Source organism: Takifugu flavidus, chromosome 2 (genome assembly GCF_003711565.1).
Source record: "Takifugu flavidus isolate HTHZ2018 chromosome 2, ASM371156v2, whole genome shotgun sequence".
Classification (NCBI taxonomy): domain Eukaryota; kingdom Metazoa; phylum Chordata; class Actinopteri; order Tetraodontiformes; family Tetraodontidae; genus Takifugu; species Takifugu flavidus.
Window position 1 is genome coordinate 4,690,464 of NC_079521.1, and position 20,156 is coordinate 4,710,619.

General features: G+C 40.4%; 5 protein-coding genes across 7 annotated transcripts; 2 read left to right on the top strand and 3 right to left on the bottom strand.

The window, feature by feature from the left end:
* Positions 1 to 4,090: 4,090 nt before the first annotated feature.
* On the bottom strand, positions 4,091 to 8,165 carry rhoua (ras homolog family member Ua). Its single transcript, XM_057015562.1, has 4 exons — positions 7,566 to 8,165; positions 7,223 to 7,281; positions 6,467 to 6,655; positions 4,091 to 6,310 (listed from the first exon to the last, which is right to left on the bottom strand). Exons 1-4 carry the CDS (start codon positions 7,855 to 7,857, stop codon positions 6,029 to 6,031), a joined length of 822 nt encoding a protein of 273 aa, XP_056871542.1. The 5' UTR covers positions 7,858 to 8,165; the 3' UTR covers positions 4,091 to 6,028.
* Positions 8,166 to 8,227: 62 nt separating this feature from the next.
* Positions 8,228 to 12,057, top strand: pdcd2 (programmed cell death 2). Of its 2 annotated transcripts, XM_057015517.1 has the most exons (8): positions 8,228 to 8,572; positions 8,873 to 8,981; positions 9,114 to 9,170; positions 10,098 to 10,283; positions 10,657 to 10,803; positions 10,876 to 10,976; positions 11,045 to 11,158; positions 11,273 to 12,057. In XM_057015517.1, the coding sequence occupies exons 1-8, from the start codon at positions 8,372 to 8,374 to the stop codon at positions 11,453 to 11,455; spliced, it is 1,098 nt and encodes a 365-aa protein (XP_056871497.1). In that variant the 5' UTR covers positions 8,228 to 8,371; the 3' UTR covers positions 11,456 to 12,057. The 2 variants fall into 2 exon arrangements, with proteins under 2 accessions (XP_056871497.1, XP_056871506.1); XM_057015526.1 differs by lacking the exon at positions 11,045 to 11,158.
* tbp (TATA box binding protein) lies at positions 11,790 to 15,807 on the bottom strand. 2 transcript variants are annotated; one of them, XM_057015540.1, is made up of 10 exons: positions 15,572 to 15,782; positions 15,352 to 15,411; positions 14,955 to 15,162; positions 14,556 to 14,709; positions 14,262 to 14,439; positions 13,995 to 14,082; positions 13,579 to 13,670; positions 13,291 to 13,458; positions 12,892 to 12,986; positions 11,790 to 12,753 (listed from the first exon to the last, which is right to left on the bottom strand). In XM_057015540.1, exons 3-10 carry the CDS (start codon positions 15,003 to 15,005, stop codon positions 12,674 to 12,676), a joined length of 906 nt encoding a protein of 301 aa, XP_056871520.1. In that variant the 5' UTR covers positions 15,006 to 15,162; positions 15,352 to 15,411; positions 15,572 to 15,782; the 3' UTR covers positions 11,790 to 12,673. The 2 variants fall into 2 exon arrangements, with proteins under 2 accessions (XP_056871520.1, XP_056871529.1); XM_057015549.1 differs by lacking the exon at positions 15,352 to 15,411 and having other exon boundaries at positions 15,572 to 15,807.
* On the top strand, positions 15,714 to 17,247 carry psmc3 (proteasome 26S subunit, ATPase 3). Its single transcript, XM_057015507.1, has 2 exons — positions 15,714 to 16,658; positions 16,807 to 17,247. The coding sequence occupies exons 1-2, from the start codon at positions 15,714 to 15,716 to the stop codon at positions 17,143 to 17,145; spliced, it is 1,284 nt and encodes a 427-aa protein (XP_056871487.1). The 3' UTR covers positions 17,146 to 17,247.
* Positions 17,248 to 17,783: 536 nt separating this feature from the next.
* On the bottom strand, positions 17,784 to 19,803 carry psmb1 (proteasome 20S subunit beta 1). Its single transcript, XM_057015574.1, has 6 exons — positions 19,538 to 19,803; positions 19,112 to 19,219; positions 18,804 to 18,885; positions 18,496 to 18,625; positions 18,221 to 18,327; positions 17,784 to 18,073 (listed from the first exon to the last, which is right to left on the bottom strand). Exons 1-6 carry the CDS (start codon positions 19,636 to 19,638, stop codon positions 17,888 to 17,890), a joined length of 714 nt encoding a protein of 237 aa, XP_056871554.1. The 5' UTR covers positions 19,639 to 19,803; the 3' UTR covers positions 17,784 to 17,887.
* Between the last annotated feature and the right edge of the window lie 353 nt (positions 19,804 to 20,156).

Genomic DNA, 20,156 nt, shown 5'->3' on the forward strand with positions numbered 1-20,156 from the left:
TAACATTAAAAAGCTGCTGGAGGTCATGAAAAATAAAAGATCAAAATGAATCAACTAACCACCAAACCACATCTCTGCTCCTGCTAAACTAGCAGGAAAAAAATTCAGCTTGGAAAAAGAAGTGTTTTCATCATCTGCAGAATCAGACAGCACTTTACTGATGCTGTGCAACATGAGAGAGCTAAGTGATATGTACATGATCATGACAGATGTTTCAAACTGCTGATAACCAAAGTGCAATACCCCCAATTTAATCAAAGTTTGAAAGCAAGGTCCAGCGTATAAATTAACAGATATGTTTTCTAAGGGAGAAAAATATTCCTTCTGCTCCCAGGATCAACATCCCATAATTCAGAAAGCATACCTGCTGTGGTCAACTCCATGAAGGTACTGCTTCACGATCCAATCACACACATGGCCAAATGTTCTGGCCACAAGATTGATTACTGGGAGTCACCTTGTGTGTGTGAATTTGTGTGTGATTGTATGTGCTGGTATATTGGTTTCAGCTGGTTACATCTGGTTTAAAAGCCCATAGAAAGAGCAACAGGAGGCATCTATCTCCAACCTCTCAGTATGAATTATTAATCCTTGTTTTCCATAAGTCCTTGTGCAGAACTCTTGTGCAGTCTGTGTGTGTGTGGGGGGGGGGTTAGATATTGAGACAGAGGGAGAGAGAAAAAGAGAACATTTAGAGCTGCTCTCTAATGATATGATTAAAAAAAATGGGATTACAGAAAGTTTAAACCACAAATCAAAACATTTAAACATGATAACAACCCTGTGAAATGTGTTAAAGATCTCAGCTTTTCTTAACTCCTGCCTGTGACTCCTGCCTGTGACTCAACTACAGACATCTCCTCTCCTCTCCTCTCCTCTCCTCTCTCTCCTCTCCTCTCCTCTCCTCTCCTCTCCTCTACCTGTCCTCCCCCTTCTCCTCTCTCTCTACCCAGCCGGCCATAAGGAGGAGGGTCCCCCTACATGAGCCTGGTCCTACTTAAGGTTTCTTCCTGTTAAAGGGGAAAAATTGATTGAATTGATTGATTGATCAACTCATCACCAAATCAAATCAATCTTTATTTATATAGTGTCTTTTACAATCAAAATTGTTTCAAGGCGCTTTCCAGAATCCCAGGGCCTAACCCCAGACAAGCAACAGTGGCAAGGAAAAACTCCCCTTTAACAGGAAGAAACCTTGAGCAGGACCAGGCTCATGTAAGGGGACCCTCCTGCTGATGGCCAGCTGGGTAAAGAGAGAGGAGAGGAGAGGAGAGGAGAGAGAGGAGAGGAGAGGAGAGGAGAGGAGAGGAGAGGAGAGGGAGAGGGAAAGGGAGAAGGAGAAGGAGAAGGAGAAGGAGGGGGAGAGGAGAGGAGAGGAGAGGAGAGGAGAGGAGAGGAGAGGAGAGGAGAGGAGAGGAGAGGAGAGGGAAAGGGAGAAGGAGAAGGAGAAGGAGGGGGAGAGGAGAGGAGAGGAGAGGAGGAGAGGAGAGGAGAGGAGAGGAGAGGAGAGGAGAGAGGAGAGGAGAGGAGAGGAAACCATGACCCAGTGGGGTGACAGAGGCCTGTCAGGTGATCATGTTTCCGGACCCCGGCAGCCTTGGCCTATAACAGCATAGCTAAGATGTGACCTAATGATTAGACGACCCCCTAAATATGATAATTTGTCTATCTATGATAGTAACTGGAACTACAGAATTAGTAACAATAAGCTTTTTCAAAGAGGTAGGTTTTAGGTCTGATCTTAAAAGTAGCGATGGAGTCAGCCTCCCGTACCTGGACAGGGAGCTGGTCCCATAGCAGGGGGGCCTGGTAGCTAAATGCTCGGCCCCCCATTCTACTCCTAGAAACTCTGGGAACCACAAGTAGACCAGCATTCTGAGAGCGGAGCGGTCTATTGGGCTGATAAGGTATCACTAGCTCCTCTAGGTAGGATGGAGCTAGGCCTCTGAGGACCTTGTAGGTCAAAAGAAGGGTTTTAAAAAATATTCTAAATTTAACGGGCAGCCAATGGAGCGACGCCATTACAGGAGTTATGTGATCTCTTTTGTCAATACCTGTCAGAACTCTGGCTGCACCATTTTGGATCAGCTGGAGGCTTCTTAAAGAGTTGTTTGGACACCCTGATAATAAAGAATTACAATAGTCCAGCCTGGAAGTAACAAAAGCATGAATTAACTTTTCAGCATCATGTAGCTTCCTAATCTTTATGATTTTTTCTCAGGTGAAAAAAGGCACTTCTAGAGACTAATTTAATGTGTGAGTTGAAGGAGAGATTTTGATCAAAAATTACTCCTAGATTCCTCACAGAGAGACTAGATGTTAATGAGATACCATCTAGAGTGAATCTATCCCTAAGAGGTTCAGGACCAAACACCATAACCTCAGTTTTTCCTGGGTTAAGGAGGAGGAAATTTGAAGACATCCAGGACTTTATGTCTTTAAGACAGGTCTGGAGCTTCACTAACTTCTCTGTCCATCCATTTTTCTTTCTTTGATTTCAGTACATTATTCCACCAATGACTGGGAAAAAATGAAAATAGCATGAGAAGGGGTGTAATAAGAATAAAGGACCAGTTTTGACAGGAAAACGGAGGAAAGAAAACAAAGTGGTAAGTTGAGAAAGGAAATGTGTGTTTGTCCAGAGGCAGGAGCTAAATGGACAGAGATAAAACAGCAGTTTCACTCTGTTAGCATTCCAGGTGTTTGTCATTCTATTTAAACTGCCCACTCTATTATTTATAAAGAAGAATTCAAGATAAAAATACATATTTACACTTATGGTGACTCTCCAAACACATGAACATCATTGATGGGAGTTGAGAACACACTCACCTCACAGGGGTTTTCAGTCAGCTGATAAGAAACCCTGGTTCAACCTCCTGAATTTTTGTATTTCTATGCCACATTAATCATTTTAACATTTCATAACTCTGGATTTCCCAGCTCAGACTGAATAGTTAAATTTCAAACACTTGTATCTTGTAAAATTCTCACTTTTGTACTCATTCACTAACCCAAACATATTTACTCAGAAGTTTTCTTTTTCCACCTTGTCTAAAATTATTTTGTCTTTGTCTTTGCTTAACAACGGATTTTTAATTTAACAATTCTATCCACACACACCCTGGGCTTGTTAAATGTCAGGACTGATGTCATTTAATGTTATGCAATGCTCCTACACACACACACACACACACACACACACACACACACACACACACAATGTTGATTATTGCCTTCAGCACTAGCATCTTTCTATTGTCACAATGTGTCTACATGTGAGGTAACATTTTACATGTTTCTGTCTGTTCTGGACTCGAGTCCATTAATGACATGTAAACAACAGGGCAACATAATATCAGGTGTTTTTGTCTAATTTTATTGTCTTCGGACCACTTTCCTATTAAACATTAACTTACAATTTCTTCACTGTCTGCTTTGATCCAATGAAGCTTAGAAAAATATGCCTTTATGCCATTACATTTTGAAGAACAGACTTTGCTTTAATGCTTTAAAAGTTGATAAATGTCAGCAAATGAAACTGAGAAGAGAAAATCGAAGCTCATATAACCACAACAGAGTTGCCATTCACAGCACGGAGAAATGCTTGTCAGGTAGAGCAAAACAGTTGGTTTCCAAGACAAAGTTAATCAGTGTATACACCCCCCCAACACACACACACACACACACACACACACACACACACACACACACACACACAGCATCTAAGAAGAGAGACGCCACTCAGCAAATGTCACATGACAAACTTCAAAATAAAGCACTTGCATAACTTCTAAGACTGTGAAACCAGATTCTATTCACAATGATCCTGTCTGAAGTTTCTGTGGTCTCAATCTGACTCATCTACTTTGTTTCTCTGTGTCCCCCAAAAAAATCACTTCCTGCCTCATGATGTGCATCAGCTGAGCACAGCATGGCTCTTGTATCCTATATATGAAAAAATCACTACAACTCCAGTGAAGATAGAAAGTAAACTGTGTAGTTGCAGTTTGTGAAAGCTATTTAGTAAGCAGCTATGAAGCCAAATTCATGAATTTGTCCTCTTAGAAAAATAATCAAACACACAAAATTAAGCAGTCAAATATTCTTTATTTCTAAAACCTCTGCAGAAAAATATCTTTGTGTAATTGCTGACCAGATTTTGGAACATCACCATCAGCAGATTCCTGCAGCATTATCCTTCTGTTACAATATTTTTACATGAGGAAAAAACAGAAATCACTGTGATGTTTCTCTCCAGCTGAGTGACTTGGTTCTCAGCTGGTGTCCCATGTGAGGGAGCTCACGTCTGTTTTGAGTGATATCCAAACCAATTAAACCATTAAATCTCAAGAATGAATCATTCTATCCATTCCCCCCTTCCAGGGTGTGGAATTCTTTGACCTGAAACCAGTCATGCTGTCATAGCAAATTTCCATGTATTTGGATGAGTGATTGTCTCAATCAAGTCCACAATTAAAGAGAACTTGTCTGTATATGTGGATCAATCTAAATCAGAGACAGTCGGCATGGTGGTTGTTTTCCTCTGCTCCCTGCTCACTCATGTCTGTTCATCCCACTTTAGTCGTCCATCACCACATCGTTAATATATCACATAAAAAAACCACAAAATTGTGTCAAAACCTTAACAAAACACAGAGTCAGTCAAAACTTAACATTTTCTCCAAAAATAGTTCACCTTCAGAGTTCAATCTGTTCAACATTACAAAGCTGGTGCATATTCAAATCACCATTAGGGGATATTAAGCGGTTTTGTTGTGGCCTCTATCGTCATCATCTGTGGAAATGATAAAAACAAATCTGGAGTTCTCCAGCTCTGTGAGAAACACAAGTATTGTTTTCAGTATAAATAATATTGTGATCAATATTATGTGTGTAATCAAGTTTAGTGATGACAGGCTTCATTAAATAGCAGCTACTGTAATGGACATCATAACCTTTACCCTACTAAAATCCACCCTGTTCCAAGAATACATGCAAACAGCAAGACAAGCAACTTATTATGCTTCTTCTGCAGCGAGAAACAAAGCATTTGCTGAGTAAAATGTTGACACAGTGATCCCACTCACTCACTTATGTCACAGCTTCTGCAGAAAAACTGGCTGCAGCAACAGTCTTCATGTCAGAACTCTACAGAACTAACTAAAGAACTAAAATATTGAACAAGATGGGTGCTTGTCCTCAAAAAGTCCTGAGAAAATCCAATATCAGTGTAATTTTTTCTGGCTACAAATATTTTAAAATCTATTAAATTCAAAAAACACAATCACAAACTAAAGGCAGTTAATGAAGCATGTAGAGCACAAAAAATATGTGAAGCTAAGATTCTGTCTTCTTCGTGTTTTTGACAGCTAGTAGTCATGATTACATTGACAAAAACATGAGGGGGAGAAATTTCATCAGCATGAATTAAAACAAATGCAGACACAAAGAAGACTGGAATTTAAAATAAACTAAGGCTTTTCATGAACAGTTTAAAGGAGAAAGTGAAATCCTTTAATAGACCAACTATACCAGGCACCAAAATAAATCGGGAATTGTCTAATGGTCACCACTCATAAGACAAATTAGGTTCTTAGCTTGACCACAGTTAAAGAGAATATATGGATGGTATCCTATGATTTACTCACAATTTGAAACAAACAGACAATACAGGGACCAGAAGACAGCATGGTGGGGAGTCTGGTGTCCTGAGAGTCAAGCTGCAACCAAAGATTTACTCAACATTTTCCAAACATTCTCCTGTTGGACTCCATCCGTTGTTCCATCCTGGTTATGAGAGTGATAAAGCATGTTTAATTAGCGCTTGTGGGACGGCTGCTGCACAGCAGTAGATCTCATCCAATCACAATTACCAGGAAAAATAGACCTGGAACTTTCTGTTCAGCTTTCAGCCGTAGTCCTGCTGAGATCATGTTCAGCATTTTAGGCAAAGCTAACATCTGCATTGATGGAATCCCAATAAAGAAAAAAGCCAAAATGAGATCCAACTGGCAGCGGGGCTGTTCTAGGTCATACAGCAGTACCTCTTCCACCAAGACTTAGATAGACTCTTCATTTTGTCAGGTGTCTGTCTTCGCTTTTGCCATTTCTGTTTCTCTTGCGGGTGCTTGTCAGAGCTGCAGCTCTGTAGGCTGGCCAGAATGGCTGTGTCAAACACTTCCTTCAGATTCTTTTGGGTCAGTGAGGAGCACTCCATATAGGCCACAGCTCCAATCTCCACTGCACATGCCTGCGCATCTGCCGGCTGCACAGGTCGCTCCCAGAACTTTGCTAGGTCAATGAGAACCTAAATGGAGGAAAATTTTGAAATAATCGATCAGCTTAAATGTGCATCTCAGGTCTTAGCATGTTTATGCTTCATCTTGCATTTTGAAAACTCTGTTATCCACTGCGTATCATGTCTACGTATCATGCGTATCAGCACAGAATACAGTTGTTCCACCTTGACATCTTCTCGTAGGTCAGACTGTGTCCCAACGAGGATGAGTGGTGCAAAGGGGACATACTTTCGGATCTCTGGGACCCACTTCTCAGGAACGTTCTGGAAAGAGGTGGGACTAACTACGCTGAAGCACAGCAGGAACACATCTGCACTGGTGTAACACAGGGGCCGCAACTTGTCAAACTCTTCCTGGATGAAGTCAAGACAGTGAAGATGAAGCAAAGGCAGTTTGTTACTCAGTAAAATGTTTTTCTTTTTTAATATCAAGCAGAAAAACTAGTTGAATTGGATTGTCTGTTCCTGAGTGATGTCATTTTAACAAGAGATGATTAACTTGGGAAATGTCCCATCTGTCCTTCCTGACTTTCATCTTCCACTCTGTCCTTCCTCTGGCTGTGAGCCTCCTCTCATGTAGAGACAAACAGTTTTTGCTGTTGTCCACACATAATGAATGGGCCCCAGACACATCTGCCCCTTTGAAACAATTATCACATATCACATTTAACAGACTTGCTTCATCAGAGACGTCCAAAGAAAGAAAATCCCAAAAACTTCCTGTGTGCTGGACTGCAACCATATTTAACACATATCTATTGTAACACAGAATGAATAGTTTCTCTCTGGCCATCAGTTCCTCAGGTCAGTCATTGTTCCACCTAAACTCGAAACGCTGCTCTCTTGTACTCTCAGCCAGCGTGCGTGTGTTTGTGTGTGCATTTGTGTGCGTGCATGTGTATGTATGTAGAGATCACTGACCTGGCCAGCTGTGTCACAGAGCTGCAGTTTGACTGGCTTCCCTTCCACTGATACCACCGCTACCCACATGCACACACAAAATAAGACACAATTTTTAACTTATTACTTTTTACACGTTGTTAAAAAAATGAATGAGAGAAAAGAGAATTTCTCAAAGTTTAAGGACAGATGATCTGTAAAAATATTTTTTTTTGCCTTATTAGCTGGAAAATATCTCCAATAAAACTATATGGTGGTTGTTCTGCATGGAATTATGATATTCGAGGTTGCAGTGTTTATTTAGTCTCACATTTGGCAGTTTAATGGATAAAGGTGAATTTCAGGTTTATTTAAAGGTCTTCACCTGAGAAGTTGTCAAACGCAGTCGGCACGTACTCGGTGGGATAGCCATTGGTGGTGTAGCTCACGACCAGGCTGGTTTTGCCCACCGCTCCATCGCCCACCAGCACGCACTTCACTCGCCTCTCAGCTCCTCTCGCTGATTCTGGCCCCAGCGTCGACCGCCGCGTCCTGCCGGAGCTCCTGTCCTGACTCCGGATCCTCCTCGGGGGAACAGGCGGAGCGAAGGACACAGGCGTAGACTTGTAGCCTTCATTGCCCCGAAGAGGACTCTGCACTGGCGACGAGGGTGACATGAAGCTCCAAGAGACTTCACATCGCCGAGTCCTGCGCTGTATGCCGGGTGAACCTATCGCGGTTAGGGTTAGTCAAATAACTCGGCTGCTGCTTCACTTTAGTTCCCATGGTTAAATAAAAAAAGATTTACAATCTCTAAGTCAGCCAGAGCTGAATCTTGTTTGTCCGTTCTAAGAGATAATGTCCATTCAAAAAGAACGTATATTCACTTATTGCTAACTTTTTTCTGACGATCTGCGTCCGGTTAGTCCTCCTACGGATAGACCAGTGCCAAGCTCTGCTCAAGTGACACCACTCACAGCGAGCGAGCGCGCGCGTGTGTGCGTGCGTTTACGCGGAATTTTAAATTACAATCGGACAACAGCGGAACAGAAATTTGATCTTGTTTTCCTACGGAAAGTTTTTTGGGGTGCACCCACGATTCGGACGTGGGCGTGAGATGATACAGTTGTCTTGACTCACGCCGTCTACATATTGTTAAAATACCTTGTTTAAATGGCAGACTGAGTTTTTATGATGTCAAGGGATATGAATTCGACACCACCAGAAGTGGTTCTGGGTTTCCTGGAGGAGGCGAAGCACTGGCGACTCCTGCCTCCACAGTTTCCGAGTAAAGTCGGAGGAAGGCCTGCGTGGCTCAGCCAGAGAAACTTACCTTCACCACACGAGCTAGAGTGTGAGGTATGCCGCCTGCCAATGGCCTTTCTGCTGCAGGTAAGTGGCAACGAGATCATCCTAAATTATGGTTACCCCTTAACATACATGCTTAATATTTCATGGAGTCTGTGGTCGTCATTTAAACTTGTGCGCTTATTGATAGAGACTGGTGTGATAAACTTGTATTATTATTCTTAAATGAGTAAATCCATAACTAAATTTCAAGATTGTTAACCGATGCTTCATCTTCATACCACGCTGAACGTGGTATTAAGCTGAGTTGTAACTAAACCTAAAACTTTGAGTTGTATTAACCCCTCTGTGTGGTTACTTAATCTCGTTCTATCCTGTTTTTAGGTGTATGCACCAATTTTTGGCCTGGAGAGAAGTTTCCATAGAACAGTTTTTGTGTTCTGCTGCAAAACAGACAAATGCTACACATGTAACAACAACAGCTGTATAAAAGGTAACAGTATTACTTCTGTTGCTACTTTATATTCACAGCAGAGCAGAATTGACACTTCAGCTCAAATCTGTTTAGTCTTTGCTCTTGTAAGTCATTTCCTAAACACGTCCTCTAGATCTGTGTTTGTCTCAGTTTTCAGAAGTCAGCTACCTAGGAGGAATGAGTTCTACCCCTTCAACCCTCCACCAGGTTTGTGCCAGAATGTTACCAAATCAGTGTACGCTCATTAGCCACATTATTAGTTCAATTGCTTGTTAACACAAGTAGCTACTCAGCTGATCACATGGCCACAACACACTTTATTAAAGCATGTAGACATGGCAAAGACTACTTCCTGATGCTTAAACTGAGCAACAGAATGGGGAAGAAATAGCATTTAAGGGAATTCGAGCATGGTATGTTTGTTGGTGCCTGATGGGTGGGTTCCAGGGTTCCAGAAACTGCTGATCTGAATTTATGCACGCAGTCTTTTTCCAGAAGATGGTCCAAAAAATGGTGAGTGTCAGTCATGTGGCCATATTGATGTGTGTCAGAGGAAAATGGGCAGACTGGTTCAAGATGATAGAAAGAGAAGTGTAACTCAAAAATCACTCGCTACAACCAAGGAATGAAGAATATCACAGCACTGCTTCTTTTCTCAGCTAAGAACAGGAAAGTGAGCCTACAATTCGCACAGGTTCACCAAAACTGGACAAATGGAAGATCAAAAAAATGTTACCTTGATTTACAGCTGCAAGACACAGATGGTATAGTCAGAATTTGATGTAAACAAGGTGAAAGCATGGATCCATCCTGCCATCCTTGTATCAATTTCAGGCTGCTGTAGGTGGTGTAATGGTATGGGGGTTATTTTCTTGGAACACATTGGCCTCTTGGTAACAATTGAGCATCGCATGACATTTGTGGAATAAATGTGATTTTTAAAAAAATCAGATTACGTTTAACTCAGGTTAGTAACTTGGGTAATCTGATTTTGGTACAGTTTATAGAATCAATCAAAGAACTTTGTCCCCCATGCACAGTTGTACAATAATAGCAGCTGCTGTGTAAATAGAAAATAAAATGTCATATGCAGAATATTTCCAGATAAATGAATACTGTTTTTGACCCCATCAGAGGAGGAACCCACCGATAACTCGGAAGCAGACCACAGTATGTTACTCTCCGGGTTGAAGCTTTGTTGGGTGTGTGGTTGCCTTGGAAACAAGGCCTGCTCTCGCTGCCACATGGTGACCTACTGTGGAAAGCACCACCAGACTGTCCACTGGAAACACACACACAAGAAGGAGTGTAGCAGCCCAGGTATGTGACAGGCATAGTTCTTACTAACACCAGTTAGTTTTCAATATTTACTTGTTAGAACTGCTCACATTCGATGCAGGCTGCAATTTTTTTGATGTTATTTGTTAATGTTAATAAATGAACGAGTCATCGAGATTAGAGTGCTGTTCTCTTTTTTTTCTGTAGAAAATTAAATTCTGCTCCCACTTATTTGGAACTTAGACCTCAAATGCTACGGGAGAGTTACAAAACAACCATTGTGCCCACACAATAAATAATAATAATTTTAAAAAAAAACATTAAGGAGATGATGGCGATTCTGTAGATTTAGTCCAGCATTCTGTTCTGTTAATTCCTGGCTTAAAACTTCAATTTGTGTTTTCTGTCTGTGTAGAAACAACCACTATAAAAACTTCACCATTCCTGTTTCGTGAGTATGAGCTGGTCACTGAACCTGAAGAGGAGGAGGTAGATGAAGCAGAGATAGATACAACAGTGGTTGAAGAGGAACGGAGTGCGCTACATTCTTCCATAGTAGGCTGTAAGGTGTAAAATTAATTTTATTTTATTTTAACTTGATTAGCCTGATTAAATCTTTTTTTTTTTCCTGCAGCCCTGACAGAGGCAGACCTGGAGGAGGTGGCAATGCATGAAACTGAAGATAACAAAGTATTCCAGCAGTTTAAGAAGAAAATAGCATCAGAACCTCACCAGGTAACAAAATACAAGTGTATAAAATGTCTCAAATGTCCATCCATCTAATGCTGTTTTGTGACATTCAGGTGTTACGTTACAGTCGAGGGGGCTCTCCTCTTTGGGTCTCTTCTCAGCATATCCCTTCAGATAATGATATCCCGCTATGCACTTGTGGTGCCCCCAGATGCTTTGAATTTCAGGTAGTCGGGCTATTTTCAGGCTATTGTCTCTGAGAAGATTCTTAGTGTGTTTCTATGTGGGTAGATGTGTGTGTATCTGCTGAGGAGAAGTATTGATCATAAATTTGTCTGTAGGTGATGCCCCAGCTGTTGAACAGCCTTTCTGTGGACTCCATGGGGATGAGTATTGACTGGGGGACGCTGGCAGTTTACACATGTTCTGTAAGCTGTAACCAAGGAGACCGATACATCTCTGAGTTCATCTGGAAACAGGACTTCATCTCAGAACACATACACTCAGAAAATCCTCATGTGTGATGGACTTCAGAAATCTCTTGATTTTCTGTCCAGCTGTTGGCTTACTCACATTCAATTGAATCTCAATTATTTTCATTTCAGGTTTCCTCTATATTTAAAATTCCTGATGTGTGTTCAGTAAATATATTGCTGTGTTCTTTATTACACAAAGATTTGAACACAATATATTTAGAAGTAATGTCTGTAAAGCAACATTTTAGAAAGTAATTGTTTTGTTGTTTGTAAATGCCTACTTACATAAGCTTTTTCTGTATATAAGAAAGTGACTTAGATATTTGAATTTATCTGATAAGGGCCCATTTCCAAATTGACAATGAAATGACAGAAAAATCAGTATAAGTCAATATTTACATTTATTCACAACATAGGACACATTTAGCGACCTGAAACAGACATTTCAAAATGGAAAAAATGTCTTTATTGCCATACAGTGGGACTAAATTAGAGCAAAAACTGTTTTACTTGTCTGTGATGCACACCAAGTTAAAAACATGAACATTTATAAAGCCAAAGTCATCTGTATTGAAAAAAGTATGATCCTTGAAAACTGAAGCCATTCATTCTGGCAAAAAGGAATAAAAACACTTTAAAATACTGCTCTACATACTAACACATTTATTGACCATGTGTTTTAGTGCTCATAAAATTAATGGGACTTGCAAAGTCGATAATTTATATGGTTTATTTCCTGGTGAAATATAGACTTAAGTGGAATACATCCGGTCTTAGTCTTAAACTTTCAATGAAACTAAGAGCAAACCTTGACTGAGGAAATACTAATGGGGACAATAAAACAACAAAAAATGTTTGTTTCACCCAAAACATTTTCCAAAAGTAACAATTTGGCAACTACTCAATAGGGAATATCGGAAATAAACTTTAGGAAAGAGGTGATGAATAAAAACAAAGGTTTAAAACTATTTAAATTGTTCCAAACAAAGTCCCACTGGACTGCTTCTAATCTGGTTTTTACACTTCTTTACAAAACGTATGTACAATGAAAGGAAGATAATAAAAATTAGGCAAAATAGAGCAAAAAGCAAGTGATGTCAAAATGAAAAATGTGGAAAAGTTTGGTTTTTTTAAGTATTTTTAATAAAAGAAAAGAATGTATGTCCTTGTAAAACAACCCTTTCCAGCACTCCAATTTTACAGGTCAAGGAGTTTTAGTATTACAGGAAGGGGTTGGGAATAAAGTAAAAGAAGTATCTGTAGATCCTACGTCGTCTTGCGGAAGCCTTTGAGAATGGGATAGATGTTTTCAAATGCTTCATAAATTTCTGCTCTCACCTTGGCACCTTTAAAACAGAATGTAAGTCATAGTTTACTTTTTAAAGATTTTTTTTTACAAATATGTCTTCCATTAACAGTTGTTTAAATGAGGCAATCTCAACTTCTTTTTTTCAAAAGAAGAAGTCAAAATTATAGGCATTTACCTGTGAGTACAACTTTCCCAGAAACAAAGATGAGCAAGACAATTCTGGGTTTGATCATTCGGTAAATCAGTCCAGGAAAAAGCTCTGGTTCATAGCTTGAACACACAAAAGGTTTTAATTAAATCATTACAGTGATTAGCTGAACTGTTCAAAAATTAAGCAAAACCCCTCTAACAGTCTGAACAGTGAATACAGTCTCCAAATTGATTGCTATTACAAAACACAATAATTTGGAGATACAGGATTAGGTGACATTTTTCAACAGTTATCTTTACCACAACAAATGCAGTGCCTGTTTACATTTAAATAGCCAAAACTCTTTTTTTAAAGCACATCATTTGAATTAAGTGCAAACTATGAGACTAAACATTACTTGTTCACAAAACTGAAAAATGTTACCTGCTAAACTGCTGATGCGTCAGGACTAATCCTTCCAGTCGGATTGGGAACCTCACATCACAGCTTCCCACCATGTTTTGTATTTTAAAGTCCAAGAACTTAGCAGGAAAGCCAAGCTTCTGCACCACACGAGCGTATTTTCTGGCAGCTAACCTTGACTGCTCCTCACTGTAGATGTGACACAGAAAAACGTGAAGGAATCAAATACTCAGCAAGCAAGAAAGAATTGCCCTGTAAAAGATAAACTACTGCATTATCTATATAAAGCTACCTAAGGCTAAAGCTAACCTCTTGGCTCCTGTGCAGACCATCTTCCCAGAACTGAAAATGAGAGCAGTAGTCCTGGGTTCTCGTATTCTCATGATGACAGCAGCAAAACGCTAAGCAAGAAATTGAGAGCCGTGATGAAAACAAGCAATAGTTCTTACTTATACAGTTCTTCTGCGACTGTAAAATTCTCACTGTGTTAGCAAATCAATTGAGTGATTTAAGTTACTGGATAATAATGGTTGGGTGACGATTCCCTAGGCATCATAATAATAAAAAAAATAATAAAATATATATATATACACATATGCTGTGTATTGTCAGCATGGCAGATGGAGTTTGAGCTGTTGCAAAGGGATCATTGATCTGTATATTCTAAATGTGACAAATGTTAAATCATTTTTTTTGTTGAAAGTAGTTTGGCATGCAAGTCTCACCTTTGGATTGTATTCTGCATTCCTGGCTCTCAGAGCAATTGTCTTTAAATCCAGTTTACAGCCCAGATTTACTGTAGATACTATGTTTCTAATAGCAGAAAGAATAAGAAGCATATTAAGAAAAGTTATCCAGGAGCTGCTGGTATCTGTAATGTGATTAATTCCAACCTTGATAATTTGAGCATATATATTCAAATGAGGAGCCTAAAAAGGTAAAGTCAAGTGTGAAACACTTCATAAAAAGACACTTTGGCCATTTCAACATACTGTAGCTGTGGTACAATCCCAGAGCTCTCTGAAGCTGGTGTGGCTGGTGTAATTGGGGTCATAGGAGTCAGTGGGGTGTTGTACAGTGGCGTATTTCCTGGTAGCGCTGTGGTTGTTGTGCCTGCAATTGCCTGGGAATGGAAAAGCTGTGGGGTTGTTCCTGATGTTCCAGGAATCCCTAAAGAGTAGTTTTCCACCCAAACATATATTCAATACAGATTAAATATTGATAAAAATTAAACTAAAAAATAAAATTCTTGAATTTCAGACTCGAGAAAATATGAATCGTTATACCTGTGTTTGCCTGCTGTGCTTGTTGTTGCTGTTGCTGCCTCTGCTGTTCCTCCAGTATAGACAAACTGTTGGTGTTCTGGACAGGTTGGGGTGTCAGGCCCGAGCCATACGGCATCATAGGACTGAAGATAGGCATACTTGGTGTCATGGCGCCCTACAGAAGACCAAGAGCAAAAAGAAAAATGGCATTGCCAATAAAACACAACATAGTAGGTTGCATTATGAACAAAATCAAGGGGCTTTGATCTTCCTGAAATCATAGGCTAAGATCAAAGTCCTTCCAGAATCCAGAAGATCTCGAAAATGTAATACAACTCTTGGCCAATTGGTCAACATGTACTGAAAATGTCATTAGAATCATTCTTTGAGCTATTTTGCTACCAAAGGTGTCACGCATACCTGGGGGGATGCCAGTCCTTGGAAGCCTGGTATACTGTTATTCTGGTCCATCTCTTCTGCAGTAGTTCACTGCTACCAAATAGCAGGAAGTAACAGAAGCAAGATGACTTAAATCTGGTTCCTCGAAGCCGTTTCTTAGTATAAATGTCAAACCCAAACAGAAGGCTCTGCAGATCCACCAATTTTATTGCTTCTTCTCACACTCCCCCTGGAAAGATTGGAAAAAGCAACAGTTTCAACAGACAAGTATGTCACCACTATTAATGATTTAAGATTAGTGAACTAAACGCAAACTACTGCAGCACGCACAACTTATTGCTAAAAATATTTAACCTTAATGTTACCAAGATTGGCTCAATCGTATTAGTGAGCCTTGATATATATCAGGTCTTTTTACCGTGTGAATCATGCACCCAGCGTTAGAGCCATGTTCTACGGCGGGAAGTATCGACAATTTCTGAAACGATGCAGATTATCACAAGTGGTTAGCTCCCATGCTAGAATTAGCCGCAGCAGCTAACATGCAGTCATCAATGTAGATAATTAACAGTAATTAGCTAAACTCTTTGCAAGCAGCTTTGTAATGTACAAGTGCACCACAGTAAATTCCAACTTACAGAAGCAGTCGAAATGTGGGACACAAAAGAACTGACACAGCTTAGTTTCGTCTGATTTTAGTTAGGCGCTGGAACGTCAGCAGCTTCCGGAAGTTAAATATTTCTTTTCCGCTGCGTCACAGTTCACCGAAACAGAACAAAGATGGCGTCGCTGAGTGACAAATCAGTTTGGGACGAAGTGGAAGATGGAATTGGCGAAGAAGTATTAAAAATGTCCACGGAGGAGATTGTTCAGCGAACTCGTCTCCTCGACAGCGAAATTAAGATTATGAAGAGCGAAGTGCTGCGAGTGACCCACGAGCTTCAGGCAATGAAGGATAAGATAAAAGAAAACACGGAGAAGATAAAGGTGAACAAAACCCTGCCGTACCTGGTGTCTAATGTAATTGAGTTGCTTGATGTGGACCCCAACGACCAAGAAGAGGACGGGGCCAATGTAGATCTGGACTCTCAGAGAAAAGGAAAGTGCGCCGTCATTAAAACCTCCACACGACAGACCTATTTCCTTCCCGTTATCGGGCTGGTCGACGCAGAGAAGCTGAAGCCAGGAGACCTGGTCGGTGTCAACAAAGATTCCTACCTGATCCTGGAGACTTTGCCCACCGAGTATGACTCTAGAGTCAAGGCCATGGAAGTGGACGAGCGCCCCACAGAGCAGTACAGCGACATTGGTGGTCTGGACAAGCAGATCCAGGAGTTGGTGGAAGCCATCGTTTTGCCAATGAACCACAAGGAGAAGTTCGAAAACCTGGGTATCCAGCCACCCAAAGGGGTGCTAATGTATGGCCCCCCCGGAACTGGGAAGACTCTCCTCGCCAGGGCCTGTGCTGCTCAGACCAAAGCCACATTCTTGAAGCTGGCTGGTCCTCAGCTGGTCCAGATGTTTATTGGAGATGGAGCCAAACTTGTGAGGGATGCCTTTGCCCTGGCTAAAGAGAAGGCTCCATCCATCATCTTTATCGACGAGTTAGATGCCATCGGAACCAAGAGGTTTGACAGTGAGAAGGCAGGTGACAGAGAGGTGCAGAGGACCATGCTTGAGTTGCTTAACCAATTGGATGGATTTCAGCCCAATATGCAAGTCAAGGTAAAGATGCTTTAATAGAACACTAGTTTAAACACATACCCAAACTGCTTGAAAGCAGCTGGGTTCTCTTAAAAGAATGGAATAAACAAAATTTTATTTTGGTCAGGCCAGTGGCAGTATTGTACTTACATATTAATTGTATTTTTAGGTAATTGCTGCCACAAACAGGGTGGACATCTTGGATCCTGCGTTGCTCCGTTCAGGGCGCCTGGACAGAAAGATCGAGTTTCCCATGCCAAATGAGGAGGCCAGAGCTCGCATCATGCAGATTCACTCCCGTAAGATGAACGTCAGTCCAGATGTCAACTACGAGGAGCTGGCTCGCTGCACCGACGACTTCAATGGTGCTCAGTGCAAAGCTGTATGTGTGGAGGCTGGTATGATAGCGTTGCGACGTGGGGCCACAGAGTTGAACCACGAAGATTACATGGAGGGAATCCTGGAGGTGCAAGCGAAGAAGAAGGCAAACCTTCAGTACTACGCCTAAGGACACTTGCTGTGTCTGTCATATGAGAGAGCCTTTGTTATTAAAACATGTGAATTAAATAACACTTGCTGATTAATCAGATTAATAAAAAAGTAACCTGTCTGAGTGTTGTCTCTGTAAATCAGATAACAAAGCTTTTACAAGTAGATCAGTGTTGTCACATTTTGTATTAATGTTAGGGTGCTGTTTTCATAAGATGCCATTAACATCTTGACCAAAAGATCAACCCAATAAGTGTGGATAAAACATGACTTAAACCTAACTTTGACCTTTCATTGTTCAGTTTATAAATATATGCAAATAACTCAATGAAGTTACGTCTTTACTTACCTCTATACCAAGCACAGTATACCATTTGATCCAACCACATTCTAAAATACAATATCTAGTATAAATTTCTGTAGGAGTTTTGGTAACATTTAATTGAATACATTAAAGTATATAATTTTGTCTAAAGTCATTTTGATTTTTAAAAAACACGTACCAGCAGATGTAAACACCTAACAATCTTAGGCTAAATATTTTATTTCCACCTCAGAACATTCAAAAGATCCATAGTTATGTTTTTGAACCATCTACTTTTCATATCAATCCTCATATAAACACACAGGTGACCAAAATGAATAAATGACAGAGCAGACATTTCATTTTACATTTATTATGAATGTAAAAATAACAGGTTCCTGGATCAGTTAGAGAAAACAAGGTAAATGTGGAAAGAACAGAAAGAGTAACATGTTTCTCAGTCCTTCCTCAGCGGTATGGTCTGCTCTTTGATGCCCTCTTTGGTGATGATGCAAATTCGGAGGGCATCTCCAGTGTACACATCCCTCTCTGCAGCTGAGATGAAGACATCTTTGACCAGCTGAATTGCCTTCTCCTGACTCAGAGGAACTTGCTGCACATTTTCCATGTTCTTAAAACCAATCTGGGGAAGAGCACACAACATAAATATAAAGTAGAATCTGCAGGAAAAGTCACTTTTAATTAATTGCTCTGAAACTAATCATGGTGTGTTGTAACCGAAGGTATTGGGCTCATCAAATTTATGTTAAAGTCAGTAAGTTTTATTTACCTGGTTGTCTAGAAGTGGCTGCAGCATGGCACTTGCTGATCCTCCAGCTTTGTAGGTGTCTCTCTGGTAGGAGCCTACTGGGTCAAAACTATATACTGCCCCCTTTCCTGCATCACAAACATTAAAACAAATGTAAGCTATAACAGAGACTGCAACAAAATATACACATATAACATCAGAAGCAGCAAGTGTAGCTTTTCTATTTCATTACATAAACAGTGTGCACACATTTTGAAAAGTGATACTATTCATACTGTTGGCACTGAAATGCTTACCCTCTTCATCCAGACCTCCAATGATGTTGTATACGTAGTAAGGGAAAAACCTCCTGCCATACAGAATGGTTGACAACATGGCTGCAATGGCTCCGCTGGACATGGTCTTATTGTTAGAGTGCTTGTACATCTGTGAGCACAAGAAACATCTACCGGTATACAAAATCCTGCAATAATCAATCTCTTTGGGGGCCATTTATTCAAACTGGAGTTTTTCTCTAAAAAGGTCTGTAGAGAATTTAGCAGGTACTCATTTTGACAGTGTAAAAGCAAATACAAAACTGAGCAAACAGGATGGACTAGCCCACCTTTAGTCTGGCATCAATGATTTTTGTCAGGGTCAGACAATCTCCATGGAAACCACTGCAGCCAAGGACAGTTGTGTCTGTCCTGTGGTCGGAAGGAGCGGAATGAATATTAATTATCAGGGCAGAACATTCCAAATTACAAATACTGTATTTTTTTTAGTAAATTAATAATTTAAACAAAAGTACCACAATTTCAAGTAGTCTGAAAGTATTGTACACTAAAATATGTATAGTTAACTAAATGACTTATTCTAGCTGGTGTATTAGGCTGCCACTTATTACTCTGTTGGCAGCAACAATTCACTTACAGTTTGTAGCATTTTGGCGAGTCCCGGCTGTGGATCGAGTAGCCTTCACTCAGTCTGGTGTCTGAAGCTACGATGGCAAAGTCGTCTCCGGCAACAGCTAATACAGTCCTAAATGAATACACGAGTATGTGTATGTATGGTACACGCTGCCCACCGAAATCTTTTACAGTTTCATGTAATATCTGCTAGACGCCATGTTATAGATTCGAAACTGAAACTAATGGTAAAATAAACTCACTGTTAAACAGCAGAGTTATCTGGTGACGCTGTGGTAATAATCATTTTTCAAAATAAGGATGAAGGAATTACTCAGCTAAAATACCCTTCATTAAGTCTATTGTCGTTAGATGAATTAGCATACAAGCTAACTATGACGTGAACCTTAGCTACCGAGCAGTCAGTAGTGAAATATATACTCAAACTTACCCTCCGTTAAACGCATACGGAGAGAACCGGTGTTCAACCGGACCGGCATAATGATAGTCTTTCATTTTACCGTTGTCTCCAAAAGTCTGGGCAGAAAGCATTTTCACAGAGGAAACCAACTAGGCTATTTAGTAAAGTCGCTGTATCACTGCAATATGGCAACCTCTTCTTTTTCTGTCTCGAGAGCTGCACGCTCAATGGTGTTGGGGTTTTAGCGCCCCTAGTGGGCGCCCGAGATAGATCACGGGTTTTTATCGCCCCGCCCACGCGCCCGTGATGGTTGATCCCTAGTAAAGTCGTTTAGGAATATACCATCGTGTGAGGGATTGAAAACTAGCTGTAACTGTAAATAGCACTCAAGTAAATTTTAACTAGAATGGTAATTTTACTAATTAAATGCGGACATTTTATAATAAAATGCTTTAAAAAATAAGTAAGTATAGAGGGATTGTTAGGGATCGCTAATTTGGCTACTCCACTTGTTCGGCGGGCAGGAAGTGGCCCGGGGACCGTGGTTTGTGGAACCCTACTCTAAACACGAAAAATGTGCACTTCAAACACATCAGAAATTATGAAAATGACTTCCCTGAATTAGAAGAAATTCTAGACTGAAATATTT

Excerpts from the sequence above, each read along its gene's own strand:
- rhoua (XM_057015562.1), bottom strand. The coding sequence starts at position 7,857 with ATGTCACCCTCGTCGCCAGTGCAGAGTCCTCTTCGGGGCAATGAAGGC. Across the intron at positions 7,282-7,565 it reads TGCGTTTGACAACTTCTCAG|CGGTGGTATCAGTGGAAGGG; the intron begins GTGAAGACCTTT and ends GCATGTGGGTAG. Across the intron at positions 6,311-6,466 it reads ACCTACGAGAAGATGTCAAG|GTTCTCATTGACCTAGCAAA; the intron begins GTGGAACAACTG and ends TCCTCCATTTAG.
- pdcd2 (XM_057015517.1), top strand. The coding sequence starts at position 8,372 with ATGATGTCAAGGGATATGAATTCGACACCACCAGAAGTGGTTCTGGGT. Across the intron at positions 8,982-9,113 it reads CAACAACAGCTGTATAAAAG|TTTTCAGAAGTCAGCTACCT; the intron begins GTAACAGTATTA and ends TGTTTGTCTCAG. Across the intron at positions 10,284-10,656 it reads GAAGGAGTGTAGCAGCCCAG|AAACAACCACTATAAAAACT; the intron begins GTATGTGACAGG and ends CTGTCTGTGTAG.
- tbp (XM_057015549.1), bottom strand. The coding sequence starts at position 15,005 with ATGGACCAGAATAACAGTATACCAGGCTTCCAAGGACTGGCATCCCCC. Across the intron at positions 13,671-13,994 it reads ATGCAGAATACAATCCAAAG|CGTTTTGCTGCTGTCATCAT; the intron begins GTGAGACTTGCA and ends TTTCTTGCTTAG. Across the intron at positions 13,459-13,578 it reads GTCTGCACAGGAGCCAAGAG|TGAGGAGCAGTCAAGGTTAG; the intron begins GTTAGCTTTAGC and ends TCACATCTACAG.
- psmc3 (XM_057015507.1), top strand. The coding sequence starts at position 15,714 with ATGGCGTCGCTGAGTGACAAATCAGTTTGGGACGAAGTGGAAGATGGA. Across the intron at positions 16,659-16,806 it reads AGCCCAATATGCAAGTCAAG|GTAATTGCTGCCACAAACAG; the intron begins GTAAAGATGCTT and ends TTGTATTTTTAG.
- psmb1 (XM_057015574.1), bottom strand. The coding sequence starts at position 19,638 with ATGCTTTCTGCCCAGACTTTTGGAGACAACGGTAAAATGAAAGACTAT. Across the intron at positions 19,220-19,537 it reads CCGTATGCGTTTAACGGAGG|GACTGTATTAGCTGTTGCCG; the intron begins GTAAGTTTGAGT and ends GTATTCATTTAG. Across the intron at positions 18,886-19,111 it reads TCGCCAAAATGCTACAAACT|GACAGACACAACTGTCCTTG; the intron begins GTAAGTGAATTG and ends TTCCGACCACAG.